The following is a 14791-nucleotide window of genomic DNA, read 5'->3' as shown; positions in this document are numbered from 1 at the left end:
TTTCTTTTTCACGTAATTTATTGTTAGTGTATAGAAGGGCAACTAATTTTTGTATGTTGATTTTTGTATCCTGTAGAGTCACTGAATTTGTTGATTAGATTTAACATTTTTTGGTGGAGTCTTTAGGATTTTCTCTATATAAAAATCATATCATCTGTAAGCAGAGACAATTTTACTTCTTCCTTTCGAGTTCTGTATCCTTTTATTTCTATTTCTTGTCTGATTGCTCTGGCTAAGACTTCTAGTACTATGTTGAATAGAAGTGGTGAGAGTAGGTACACTTTTCTTGTTCCTGGTCTTAGAAGAAAAGCTTTTAATCTTTCGCCATTGATTATGATGTAGCTGTGGGCCTGTCATATATGGCTTTTATTATTCTATACCCCATTTGTTGAGTGTTTTTATCATGAATGAATGTTCAATTTTGTTAAATGCCTTTTCTGTATCTATTGAGATGATCATGAGTTTTATTTTTTGGTTGATTAATATGATGTATCACCACCCTTGTTGGTCTAGTGGTTAAGATTTGGCTCTTACCTCCATTGCCCTGGTTTGTTTCCTGGTCAGGAAAATGTACCACCTTTCCGTCGGTTGTCATACTGTGGTAGTTGTGTATTACTGTGATACTGAAAGCTATGCCACCAATATTTCAAATCCAGCAGCATCACCCACAGTGGACAGGTTTCAGCAGAGCTTCTAGACTAGATAGACTAGGAAGAAGGACCTGGCCACCCACTTCCAAAAAACTGGCCGTGAAAACTCTATGAATAGCAGTGGAGCGTTGTCTGATATAGTGCCAGAAGATGAGAGAATGGTGCAAAAAGACTAGACAGTGTTCTGCTCTGCTGTACACAGGGTCACTGGGAGTTGGAATTGACTAAATGGCACCACCAACAACATATGGTGTATCACTTTTATTGATTTATGTATGTCAAACCACCCTTGAATCCCAGGAATTAATACCACTTGATCATGATGTATGATCCTTTCAATATGCTGTTGAAGGGGCCGGCCCCATGGTGTAGTGGTTAAATGTGTGTGCTTCGCTGCTGGGGCCTGGGTTTGGATCCTGGGCGCGCACCGACGCACCACTTGTCAGGCCATGCTGTGGTGGTGTCCCACATAAAGTGGAGGAAGATCCGCATGGATGTTAGCTCAGGGCCAGTATTCCTCAGCAAAAAGAGGAGGATTGGCATGGATGTTAGCTCAAGGCTGATCTTCCTCAAACACACAAAAAAAATGCTGTTGAATTCAGTTTGCTAGAATTTTGATGAGAATTTTTGCATCAGTATTCATCAGACATATTGGCTTATAGTTTTCTTTTCTTGTGGTATCCTTATCTGGCTTTGGTATCAGGGTAATGCTGGTCTCATAAAATGGAGTGTTCCCTCATTCTCAATTTTGTGGAAGAGCTTGAGAAGGATGGCCTTAATTCTTTAAATGTCTGGTATAATTCACCAGTGAAACCATCTAGTCCTGGGCTTTTCTTTGAAGGGTTTTTGATTACTGACTCAATCTCCTTATTGGTCTGTTTGGAGTTTCTATTTTGTCATAATTCAGTCTTCGTAGGTTGTATGTTTATAGTAATTTATCCATTTCTTCTAGGTTGTCCAATTTGTTGGTGTTTAATTATTCATAATAGTCTCTTATGATCCTTTGTATTTCTGTGGTATCAGTTGTAATGTCTCCTCTTTCATTTATAATTTTATTTATTTGGGTCCTCTCTTTCTTTCTTGGTTAGTCTAGCTAAAGATGTGTCAATTTTGTTGATCTTTTCAAAGAACTAACTCTTAGTTTTATTACACTTTTCTATTCCTTTCCTCTTCCTTCGTTCAGTTATCTGCTCTGATTTTTATTTCCTTCCTTCTGCTACCTTTGGGCTTAGTTTGTTCTTTTTCTAGTTCCTTGAGTTAGAAAGTTAGGTTGTTTGAGATCAATCTTTTTTCTTAATGTAGACATTTATTGCTGTAAACTTTCCTCTTGGAACTGCTGCTGCTGAATCCCATAAGTTTTGGTATGTTGTATTTCCATTTTCATTTGTCTCAAGATATTTTATTTCCCTTTTGAGTTCTTCTTTGATCTATTGGATACTCAGGAATTGTTTAACTTCAATGTATTGGTAAATTTTCCAGCTTTCCTCCTGCTGTTGATTTCTAGTTTCATACCATTGTGGTCAGCAAAGATATCTGATATAATTTCTATCTTCTTGAATTTAAGACCTGTTTTGTGGCCTAGCATGTGACTTATCCTAGAAAATGTTCCATGTGTGCTTGAGAATAGTGTGTATTCTGGTAGTGTTGGATGAAATGTTCTGTTTATGTCTGTTAGGTATATTTGGTCTAAAGTGTTGTTCAAGTCCACTGTTTCCTTATTAATTCTCTGTCTGGATGATCTATCCAGTGTTGAGAGTTGAATATTAAAGTCCCCAACTATTATTGTATTACTGTTTATTTCTCCTTTTAGTTCTGTTAGTATTTGCTTTATATATTTAGGTGCTACAACATTAGGGGCATAAATATTTACAATTGTTATCTTCTTTGATGGATTGACCCTTTTATCATTATTTGATGGCCTTCTTTGTCTCTTTTGACCATTTTAAGCTTAAAATCTATTTTGTCTGTTATAAGTATAGTTATCCCCGCTTTCTTTTGGTTGCCATCTGCTCAAGATACCTTTTTCCATCCTTCACTCTCAGTCTATGTGTGTCCTCAAAGCTAAAGTGAGCCTCTTGTAGGGAGAATATTGTTGGATCTTGTTTTTTATCCATTTAGCCACTCTATGTCTTTCGGAGAATTTAATCCATTTATATTTAAAGTAATTGTTTATAGGTAAGGACTTGTTCATTGATTTCTGCTTTGTAGATCCTCTGTTCCTTGCTTTTTATCATGCTGTCTTCTTTCATGATTTGATGACTTTTGTAGTGGTATGCTTTGACTCCTTTGTCATAATCTGTTGTGTATCTACTACAGGTTTTTCCTTTGTGGTTACCATGAGGCTTACATAAAATATATTTTTAACATCCTATTTTAAGCTTATACCAACCTAACTTTGTTAGCATACAGAAACATTATACTTCTCTGCCCCTTATCTTAGGTTATTGATGTTAAAATTTACATATTTTTTTATATTGTCTATCCAGTAACAGATTATTGTAGTTATTGTTATTTTTAATATATTTTTTTAACTTTTAAACTAATTGTAAGTGAATTATGTACCACCATTATAATATTAGAGAATCTGACTTTGATTACGTATTTACCATTATCAGTGAGTTTTACACATACATTCATATATTTTTACAATGTTAATTAGCATCTTTTTATTTCTCCTTGAAGAACAGCTTTTAGCATTTCTTACAAGGCAGGTCTAGTGGTGATGAACTCCCACATGGATGGCATTATATGTTGCATTGTCTGTTTCCTGAGCTAGTCTCTGTAGCAAAAGGAAGACATTATACTCAGTTTTGCAATCCTGTGGCGTAGCACAGTGCCTGCTCACTAGTAGGTGCTTAATCAATGTATGTTGAATAAAAAGTGATGTTTGAGCTGAGTTTTTGTAGATGAGGTGGGCACATCAGGTAAACAAATGCAGGGAGGGCCTTCCAGGCAGGGAGTATAGCATAAGCAAAAGCATGACAGCCTGAAAGACAAAGCAGGTTCCAGGGGGAAAGGTTTGAGAAAGGTAGTAGAATAGTGAGGGGAGTCAGGGATCAGGTTTCTGAAGGAGAAGACTTCGGAGAGATGGGGGCTATTTTTGGAAATTATAAGATCAGGATTGTGGCCACAAGTTACCAAAGTCTATGAAGGTGTAAGTCACTGGGAATGAGTAAGTCAAAGCATCATGAAGCTGAGGTCCAGGCTGGGAGATCCAAGAGGATGCTGAAGTCTCCAGGAAGGTGGAGGACTGGGGAAGGAGATAGAGACAGAGTTCGGTACCAAGGGTTTTGATAAATATAGTGGAGTTCTCTGAAGGTCAGAGGAGGGTCAACATGGATGTGTCCCAAGTGAAGATTACAATACTGGCCTGCCAGCTATCTAGGACTAGAAGGATTTTTAGGTGTTTTCAACCCAACAGCCCCTGGAAAACTCTGTTACCAAAGGTGTTATCAGAAGGATGCTGAGGAATGGTGGTTGACTTTCCTCTCAGTCACAACCACATTCCTGTTACCTCCTAACTGGATCTGGCTTTGCCTGGAAGCTACCACAGTGCAGAGATGGCATGTTGGAGGGACCTGCTGTGCTTCGTTTGTCTCAGCATCAGGGCTCCTCTGCCTCTCGCTGCCTTGACTGCCCTCACAGATGTGAGACCTCATGTTCTCGCAGGCCACAGAGTGATTGTGGGCAAGGAAGCAGTAGGGACCTTGAAAACCTTCCTTCTCCCCACCATGCTCCCCACTGCATCCCATCCCCTCACTGCTACATGGATGCTGTTATGATTACGGTTTGTATATTAAAGAATTTTCATATTAAATGTGTTTGGTTGGCCTAAAAAGAAAAAATACATCATCTAGGGGAAAAACAACACCTTGAAAACTTTGAGTGGTTTTCTCAGTAGTCGGAATGGGAAGGCACCAAGTCATCACCAATCCTTCAAGCAGACTATCATTAACATCTGCAGGACTCAGGTAAGGGTACAAATGCAGGTACTGCCCCAAGCTTCTCCCTTCTCTTTCCATGCTGATTCCCTCCACCATGCATGGGGCCACCCCAGACTGCACCTCTGAGTTCCATCAACACACTGCAAACAGTGATTCTCAGGCCTTGTGGTATGCACACTGGGGGTGTGGTTCACCATAGGGAGGACAAAGCAGACCCTGAGTGTTTGGTCAGGAAAGATTTCGGGGCCCCAAGTATCATCATGTTCAGTGTAGGATTGGGCGATCATGTCTCCTTGGACTTGTGGGCTCCTAGACTCCTTAGCTGTAGGTGGGGCATGGCTATAGGGGAGCCAGAGAGGGGCCCTCTACAGTGTAGTGTCTGGGGCAGGGACCTAGCTGCCCAGGTCTAAGGGCACTTCTGCCCTCATATTGCTTCATTTGTGAAATGTCTGATTGTGGCAGAGAAAAGGGCCCTGGCAATGTAATGGTCTTAATCTTCTTACACAAATGGGCTCTTTTAGGAATGAACAAAAATGCACTAAATTAAAGGTTATTCTTTTCTTGAGGAAATACTTTAGAGTTTTCAAACTCCTTCTTAAGGACTTTGGCCCACGGCCAAGTTGGCTCTTGACTTAGGGCTCTCGGGGGTTAGAGTGTGCTTCACGGACTTCATTTTTCTCTCCCTCTGGCTTTTGCTGAGCTCAGCTGCATGCCGGTCAGGGTGGCCCTATGCTTAGGATCAGGAGGACAAATATTCTTATAGGGAATTAGTAAAAATCCTGCTCACCTACGTGCTGGACTTTGCTTGTGACTCCATTTTCTTTGTGCATTTGATTAAATTCACACCATTAAATTCACGCCACACCAATGGCACTAGCTGTGTGAGAATGCAGTAGCTGGTCAGCTGCTGGTCCAGTCCTGCTGCCGGAGGTGTCTGCTATAGGCCACTGCCCTTCATTCATGCTAAGACTGGTGTTTCAAATATCTCTACTTTTGTGTAACTCTAGGAAGGGAACAGCAGACGACTTGAGTTCTAGTCTTACTCTGCCTTCTGTTAGCTGCGTGACCCTATCTAGTCGCTTAACCTCTGAATAGTGAGTTTTTCCTCTATAACAAGAGAACCCTTCCTACCTCACAGGAATGTTTTGAGGATCTAATGAGCCAATGCAAGTCAAAGTCTTCTGGAATGTGTAAAGCCCATTGAAAATTAAAAGATTATTATCACGGTGGTGTGAACTATTTATCATACCCTTTACAAAGTGACAGCTCTGCAGGAGAGCAGCTTTGCTATAGGGAGAGTGGAGAGATGATGGCGGAGGATGTAAAGTAGGGGCTGGGGAAACCAGAAGGATGAGGAGGAGGATGAGGTGGAGCAAGCTGTTAAAGGAAATGAAAAGTGACTAGAATTCAAGACCCCCTAGTGTTCAATACTAAGCTAAGCAATCTATATACATTGGCTCAGTTAACACTTACTAAAACCTTTCAGATATTTTCCTACCACTCCACCCTCACCTTTTTAGAAGTAAAGAAATGGAAATGATCTGGCTCCCCACCTTTTTTTGTCCTTGTCCCTTACTCTCCCACCTCCTTCTCTCTGCTCCTGTCACACTGACCTCAGTTTTTCAGAACACAAGCTTACCCTAGCCTGAGGGCTTTTGTGCTGCTGTCCCCTCTGCCTGGAACACCTTTCCCTCAATATCTGTATGTCTCAATTTCTAATTCCTTCCTATCTTTAGTCAAAAGCCACCTTTTCAGGACGTTTCATATCATATCCTGCTTCCCTGATATGGGTTTTGTCATTGGCACTCGTCACTGTCTAGTATTCAGTACTTTTTAATTATTTAGCTTGTATGTCCTCTGTTACCTCCACTAGAATGGGAACAGAATTTTGGTCTGATTATTTCTCTCTGTATTTCCAGTGACTGGAATTGTGCTTGGCTTATGGTAGGCATTCAACAAATATTTATGGAATGAGTGAATGAATGAATGGAAAACAGAACTGTGTGGGCTTCTTCAGAGTTAGTTTTTGACTTCTGGAAGTGGCCACTAGTGATATAATTTATCCCAACACCAAATATTTGCACAATTCCTAATGCTAACCATTATGTCTTTTGATTAGTCTCCCTCCCACAAGTAAGTTGGCTCTTGAATTTTTATCTACAGCTGTTCACTAAAATAAATAGAAAATTAAGTTGCCTTAAGCACTCCAGATATCCTAGGAAAGAGGGCTTAACATGGCAGCTTGATCAACCCACAGCCAATACTCTGTCAGCTCAAGGTGGATGGACGTCTTCCAGGGCCATTTCCCGAGGAAGCACTACCTTGACTTGTGGTGTTGGGGAGCCTGGGCTGGAAGCAACTCATGCTGTACTTGGAATAGATGGAGAAGAGAATTGTGTTAGGATTTCTGCAGGAATGTGGCCTATGAAGGGTTCCTATCACCTTATAAACAGAGGCAGTGTATTGTTATTGGTATTTTTCAAGTTTTCTTCTCTTCCTCCCTCCTCTTCCTTCTGTCTCCCTCTGCCCTCCCTTATGGAAATCAGGAACATATAGCCATTTGGTAGATTCAGTTTTCAGAGATAGGAACCCTGTGGTATAGCTTCTACTGTTTATGAAACAACTTAAAACCTTCTCTACACAAACCTCATCTTTATGCAACTCATTAATACCTGGAAGTTTAAATGACCCTATCTAATGATACATGTGGGGAAAATTGCCTGCAAGTTCTCTAAATGCAGAGCTGAAAATGCTCTTTGCATATTATTATGTGGAAATATCACTAAAAATAAGATAATTTTTACAATATTCTTCTCCTTTTGTGTTTGTTTATAAGGAATGTCTCAAGATTCAAGGGATCCTGTGTTGTAAAGAAAACAGAAGAGAAGGAAGCAAGAGCACACACATCGAGTGCTTTTAGAGACTCTGGGACTTAGTGCATTTTTGAGGCCTATATATCCCAGCAGAATGCACAGGGGCTGTGGATAATGCTACAGGAGAGAATAGAATAGTATGAAGACCTTGGGTCACGAAAAGGGTCAAGCTGTCCTTACATTGTCTGATATCTGAAGTGAGGAGGCTTTGAAGACCTTCAGAAATATTTTTCCATTACTCCTCCTTTAAACCAGACCCTGGGGAACTAGACCATGGTATATGGAGCCCTGGGAAGTCTAGAACATCATGGTATGACCAGTGGACCTTTCTACTGGGATCTAAGGCTGAGCCCATTCAGTATTTTGAGTTGAACTCCTTGCAAAAAGTTGAAAGGGTTTTGAGACCGAGATGGGCAAGTACTAGCCCAAAGAGACAAATCAGGGCCTGGCTCCCTTCCACATTGCTCCTTTCTTTGTCTTGCCCTTCTCTCTCTCTTCTCCTCATGTCTCCTCTTCCTATCCTAGTGCATGTTTTTTATTTGTTACTTCCTTTTTTCTTTTATATCTTCTCCTTCTCTTTTTGCTTTTTTACATCTTTCCTCAAACAGGGCATTTCTTGGGCAATGTCTGACTCCAGTGGTTGCCTTCAGATCTAAGCACCTTCTAGAGTTTGTTCAGGGAGGAGTAGAACAGACTAAAGTGGGGAGGAGGAGCTGGACTACAGGCTATAGGTGGAGGGGGAGAAGTAAGAGGGATTTGGACATGAAATGGGAAGTGTGAAGGTGCCATATGCATCCTGACCTTGAACCTCATGGGCTTCATCCCATGGGAGATGATTTGGGTTGACTCCAGTTGGAGGATGAGATTGCCTACCCAACATTCCTCCCACTGCAGCTTTCGCTTCCACTTTCCTGGCTGGCAGAGACCTCCTTTCACTGTAGAGGTTAAATGTGGTTGAGGTTCATTTTGCCACCTCTCTTGCAGCCAGGGTAGTAATCTTGGGTAGGAAGGCATATTTGCTGGGGGTTTTGGGGGAGAAATTTTCTTTGCTTTGAAAAGAGAGATGCATGGAAGGAAAGACCCCCTTCTTTGTTTCTGGATTTGGTCATGCCTGCACGTGGTGTCTGGAACTGCTACAGTAACCTTGCTACCATGAAGGAATCATGACTGAACACTCCAAGGATGGCACGGCAAAAACGTGAAAAGGTGTTGGGTCCTTGAAACTATTGAGCTGTCCATCAAGTTTGGAGCATCTAATGTAATTGGCCTTATTGTTTAAGCCATTTGTACTTGGAGTTTCTGCTGCTTGCAGCTGAAAACATTTTGATAAGAACCAGCAAGCACAGCCTCATGGTTGGGCTTTATTTTATGCTGACTTTTAATTAGTTTCTTTAATGTTATATATTAAACAGACAAAACATCCTATATATTTGTCTTCTTTCTCTGATGCCCCTTACTATTCAGAAGCTGAAAGTTCATTTCTTCCTTGTTTTTATAAACTTTCCCCAAAACATTTACGAACCCCAAGCTTGTGGCCATCACACTAGGATAGAAAACTAGTTTCAATGATCTTTTTCTGATTTTCTAATGGGTGCTATATGATTCTGGCCTAAATAAGGCAGAATGTCACTTCTGGTAAGACCTGTAGCATCTTCGTGATGCAAGTGCAGAAAGGGCTTTCCTCTTGTTTTATTCCTCCCTCCATGTATCCCTTCCAGAAACAAGATCTGAAGCGTTCCCCATGTTTTAACACACGGAGACTTGTAGTAAAACACAATCTCCAGTGCCATACCCCCTCTCCCTGCCATGACTGCTTCTGTATGTGGCAAGATAAAAATTGTTTATTAATCTGTGTACCCAGTCCATTATTTTCCTCTGTTCCCTAAAAGTTTCTGGATTTACTCATTCAGTCTCTTTGCTCTGACTCCTCCAAGGAGGATCCCATATTGTCTGACTGCTTCTTGGGATTCAGTGAAGGAGAATCTTGAGGGAAGAGGGAAGGAGAGGAGGGCAATATGAGAGGCTGACCAGGATGGGACTGAAGGAGTTTATGGTGGGTGAAGTTTTGAGGAAAGAGACACGGGAGCAGGTCCAGGTTGAGGTCAGCTGGTGGAAGGGAAACATGCAGGGCTGGCATTCACCCATTTTGCACCAGGATGGCCAAATGGATCATTCACAGCCAGTATTCATTCTGAGAGATCAGTACCAGGGCTGTACCAGTTGTTAATATTTTGAATATCATCTCCGGAGACATAGATACTTTAAGAAATCTCTGGGAGATATTGGCCCTCTGCATGGTGTTTGAGATTTGGGATAAAAGTTTTAGAAAAACAACTTGGGATAATATTTTGAAATGTCTTTTGTGTATCTTTTTTCTTTTTTTTTTTTTCTGGGTCACCATTCTGGGAGGTGCGGCCCAGAGGTGTTATACATATAATCTCCCTTTAGGGGGAAGAGAGATTAGTACGCTAGACTCCAATTGTTTTTATTCAAATACAGGAGATGTAGGAAGTGTTTTTCCCTGAAGCCTTGTCTAAAGGGTTTAGAAAGACTGAATTTAGCTACCTATTAATATGTTTGCTTATTTGAGAAAAGTCTTTATCTCTTACCAGGAAGTGTTGTAGTGACAGAGTCACGGAACGAAAGTCTTCTGAGCGTCTCTTGGTTTGTATTTATCTTTGAACATGTTCTTGCCTCTCAGAACCGCTATCTGTTAAACCAGTGTGTCATCAACAGCTATGTTGTGAAATAATTAATACTGTATTCTATTCTTAATTTAGCTGCTACTTGCTTTTAAGTCCAAATTCAGAAATGTATTCCCTCTGGCCACAAACAAGGAAAACGAATGATTGCAGATGGAGATGGGACAGCCCAACCATGTAGCAAACCATGGGGACTGGAGAGGAAAATGCTAAATGAAAATCCTTTATTTTCATATAGTTCTAGACCAGTGCTCTCCAATAGAGATATAACATGAGCCACAAACGTGACCCACATATATAATTTTGAATGTTCTAGTAGCCACATCAAAAACTGTAAAAAGAAATAGCTGAAATTAATTTTTAAATATATTTTATCTCAATCTGTCCAAAATAGTATTACAATACGTAATCAATATCAAAAAAAATTCTTTATTTTCTTTGCACTATGTATTTGAAATGTGTTGTGTCTTTTACACTTATAGCATGTCTCAATTCAGGCTAGCCATATTTCACATACTCGATAGCTACATGTGGCTAGTGGCTACTGTACTGAACAGCACAGCTCTAGACTATTTCCAAGGATAATTCTATATTTCATTCGATGTTCACAGCCAGATCACATAGGCAGAGATGATTTTTCTTCTAGCCCTGGAAGGACTTCCTTGTTAATGCATTTGGAACCAACTTTGGAACTGTTTGCCGTAGGGCAAGAAGAGAAAGGATTGACTTCCACATGGAAAGAGGATACGTGAGAAGAGACCCAGAGCGCTGTGGGTTGGTCATAGCGTAGTGCTTAGTGAGGATTTGTGGTTGGTATTTATGATCTAGATTATCCAGATGGGGTCATTTATGAAAAAAGATATGGGAAGTATAGTTATTCATCAGGAACAATATGGTGTAATGGAATGAGTTCTAGATCAAGGGTCAGAACTAGGCACTAGTCCAGGCCCTAGTCTGGGAGGAGTGAAGTAAACTAATATTCACCAAGCCAGTTAGTTATAGCACTAGGCACTTTATACCCATTTTTAAAAATCCAATCCTTACAATAAGCTCAATAGGTATTATAACCAGCTACAGTTTACAGAGGAACAAACTGAGCCTACAGAGGTATAGTCCTGGCTTATCATGGAGTTAGACTAAAATCTCAGCTCTGATTCCAAAGCTGCTATGTTCTTAACATTATAATCCATATGCATGCCGTATAGTAGATTGTTTCTTCTATCAGTTAGGGTTCAACTAAACAAGCAGAACCAGTCATGTATGCATGTATGTATGTAGGTAGTAAATATTTGTTACAGGGAATTGGTTTATGCTAATGTGGGGGTTGGTTAAGCAGTCTCTGTAAGGATGCTGTCTCTACATCCGATGCTGGAGCTTGAAGTCCACAGGGCAGGCAGTCATAAAGGGAAGATCATGAGCATGCTGGAAGCCACAAGCACGGGATGGAATTGCACAAGTTCAAATTGAGTCCTGTTTCTGTTCTTGTTGTCTTTGACCTTGCTGATAAAAATACTTTGTAGAAGCTGGGGTTCCTCGTCATGGAGCCAAACACGAATATCTGGCCCAGGAGTCAGGAACCTGAAGGAGGATCCAGGGGAAGGTGGAGCAATTGCAGGCCCGGCTGCTGCTTCATGGCAATGAGCTGAATCAGCAGATCAGCAACAAAGTGTGTGAATGACAAAATGGCTTCAGTTTCCCTTCTGCCCTCCTATTTTCCCAAGAATCTTCCCTGTGGTCCACCCTAACGGGAAACATAAGAAAGGGAATTCTGGGAAATGTAGTTCAGTCTATCCAAATTGACACATTACAAAGCCATCAATAAATATTTGTTGAATGTGCTCAACAAATATTTGCTGAATGAATGAATGAATATTGTGCTGCTTCTCTTGGAAGTTCTTTGGCAATCAGAACACCTAATCCTGGCTCTGCCTCTTACATGCCAAGCGGTTTTGAACAAGTCACTTAATGCTTTGAATCTTGATTTCCTCATTTGTAAACACTCCAAGAATAACCCCTGTTCTGCCTGTTTACTAGGACTTTTGTAGGAGTCAGTTGAGATGATCTGAACAAAAGCACTTTGAACATTATAAGGCATAAAACAAATGTGATGTAGTATTGCATTATTTTAATTATTAATGTTGTTGTTAATACTTCCACATCCTAATTTATCACATAGAGTTAATAGTTCCTGACCAATTTACCTTACAGGTGTGTTAGGAAGATTAAATTAGATGAAGTATGTAGAAGCACTCAGTCAGCTATGCAATGGCTTATTCTTCAAGGTCAAGACTTAATTATCGTTTAACACTTAGATACATTTGTACATTGTGTTTTAGTTCTGAGCTAAATGGCTTAGAGGGACAAGTGTGTAATTGGAACTATTGGTAACCCTGGGAGCTGGAGGGCAGTGGCCATTTCTTGGATGGGAGTTGTGGGCAGTGGATGAGGTTTCTGTCCTATAAGTCTGGGCTTGCATTTCATAGCAGCCAAATTTGCTCAGCAGAATGAAGAAATCCCTGCGGAAGTTCTTGGTGAAGATGGCATAGAGGAAGGGGTTGGCACAGGAGTTGATGGGGTAGAAAAGGACCAGGAGGATCTTTGACTTGGACACAGTGATGAGGGGCACCTTGAGGGAGGCAGAAATGGCAAAGAAGGAGATGGGTGCCATGCAGAGGAAGTCTGTGAAGATAAGCATGGCCATGCGCTTGGCGATCTTGGTGTCACTAGAGGAGGACACAATGTTGGGGTTCCTCACTGTGAGGTAGATGTGAGTGTAGCAGCCACAGATGACCACAAAGGCCAGAACATTGAGCACAAGGAGGGACATAACATACAGCTGTGACAAGGGGCTGTCAATATCCATGGGCAGGCAGATGCTCACCTTCATATAGTTGCTGATGCCAAAGATGGGAAAGAGGGCCACTGCAAAAGCAAAGATCCAGCCTACCAGCATGACACTGGCAGCGTGGCAGAGCTGCACCTTGCATTCTAGCTGCATGGCATGGGTGATGGTATGCCATCTTTCCAGAGTGATGGCTGTCAGAGTGTAGACTGAGAGCTCACTGGCAAAGACAGTGAAAAAGCCAGCAGCATCACAGCCTGCTCCAGTTTGCCAGTCAATGGCATAGTTGTGATATTGGCTTTTGGTGTGGATATCAACTGATGCTATGAGCAGCAGGTAGATTCCAATGCAGAGATCAGCAAAGGCCAGGTTGCACATAAGGAACCTGGGGACTGTGAGTTTGTATTGGCTGGTAATCAGGATCACCAGCACTATGATGTTCCCAGTGATGGCCAGGATGCTAATAAACCATATCAGGACTCTGAGAATATCATACCCCATGATATCTTCACATGGATTGAATGCATCTGGCTTAGGGGAGCAAGTCACATCAACAACTTCATTGCATAAGTCATAGTCAAATTCACTGTACATCGTGTCAAATCCTTTGGGGTAACTGGACGCATCGTCTTCTGCCAAAAAGACTTTCTGACCCCTAGCCTGAGTCATATCAACTTCTTGCCTTAAAATAGATTTGTTGCAAATTGGATGAAGCTCAGAGCTAGAAAAATACAAAAAGGAATACAGTCAACATCCTGGATCCAGAATGGCAAATACATCACTGTCTTTGCACAGGCTAGAAATGATGGGTTTCCACCTGAAATTTTTTCTTTCCTTCTAACCATTTGTCTGCCCTTGAGGCTAAGCTCAAGGGTTAATGCTGCTTACTGTAAATGAAGAGAACAACTTGTGTGTATATTCCTAGAGTTGGATGGGTCACTAGGGAAACCATCTGGCCACAACCTGAATGTGGGGAGGAAGGCGCCTGGGACTAGCTAAGCCTTGCTGTTAAGTGCAAATGATTTACGGACCTGATATCAACTCCACACTTTCCTGTCCCCATCTCCATTCAGCTCTCTCTTAATGTGCCCAAGTAGGATATATCTCCATTCTTCTACCCCTTACTCCAGCCACTGGAAGCTCTGGAATGTTTTCTGACTCAAATGAGAACTTATTTGCTTGTTTTATCTCCATAAATTAGAGGATCAGAGTCTGTAGTTAGTTCCGAGCCAGCCCTTGTCCCTGGATCTTTGTTACTCAGGCTACTGGGAGGTCTGCTAATTTGCCTGAGATGTTAGTGAGGGTCCTATTCTTTATTATCTCATCCCCAGGGGCCATGATAGGCCTTAGGCATGTATTTGTCTGCAAGGTAAGCCTGGATGTCTCATATTAAATAGTTCCCAAGTGAGTGAGTGCCCAAAAGAGCAAATGCAGGGTGTGAGACTACCTAACTTATTCCAAGATTGTAACTCATCCCCCAAGGAGCTGGCTCTTCTTGTGCTCTCTTTCCAGCCTTGGTTTTCCCTTTAAACCCAAATGTACAAGAGGCCTTGTCAACAGAATAGAGGCATTTTCAGAAGGGATTTGAATGAAAGCCAGATGATAAATATTCCACTCAGACAGGTGGAGAGTGCCTGTAGAGACAGAGGGTAATAGTTCTGTTGTGAAACAAAGGCTAAGGAATGGGGATGTTTCTTGAGGTCTCTTTTTGGATGAAAAAAAAAATCTCTCATGTGCCCTTCTCTCCCTCCTTCCCTCCCTGAGGGACATGTGATGGCAA

The 14791-nt window shown here is 41.3% G+C and overlaps 1 protein-coding gene across 6 annotated transcripts in view; it reads right to left on the bottom strand.

The window, feature by feature from the left end:
• Positions 1-11161: 11161 nt before the first annotated feature.
• Positions 11162-14791, bottom strand: part of FSHR (follicle stimulating hormone receptor) — a 182456-nt gene continuing 178826 nt past the window's right edge. For all 6 annotated transcript variants that reach the window (XM_087436789.1, XM_087436792.1, XM_087436793.1 and 3 more), the window contains one exon: positions 11162-13732. In XM_087436789.1, the coding sequence (XP_087292915.1) occupies positions 12502-13732 (1231 nt within the window). In that variant the 3' untranslated portion in view covers positions 11162-12501. The remainder of the gene's footprint in view (positions 13733-14791) is intronic.

This window comes from Ceratotherium simum, chromosome 11 (genome assembly GCF_057802395.1).
Source record: "Ceratotherium simum simum isolate JZ-2026a chromosome 11, ASM5780239v1, whole genome shotgun sequence".
NCBI lineage: Eukaryota > Metazoa > Chordata > Mammalia > Perissodactyla > Rhinocerotidae > Ceratotherium > Ceratotherium simum.
This window is presented reverse-complemented; position numbering and strand designations above follow the sequence as displayed.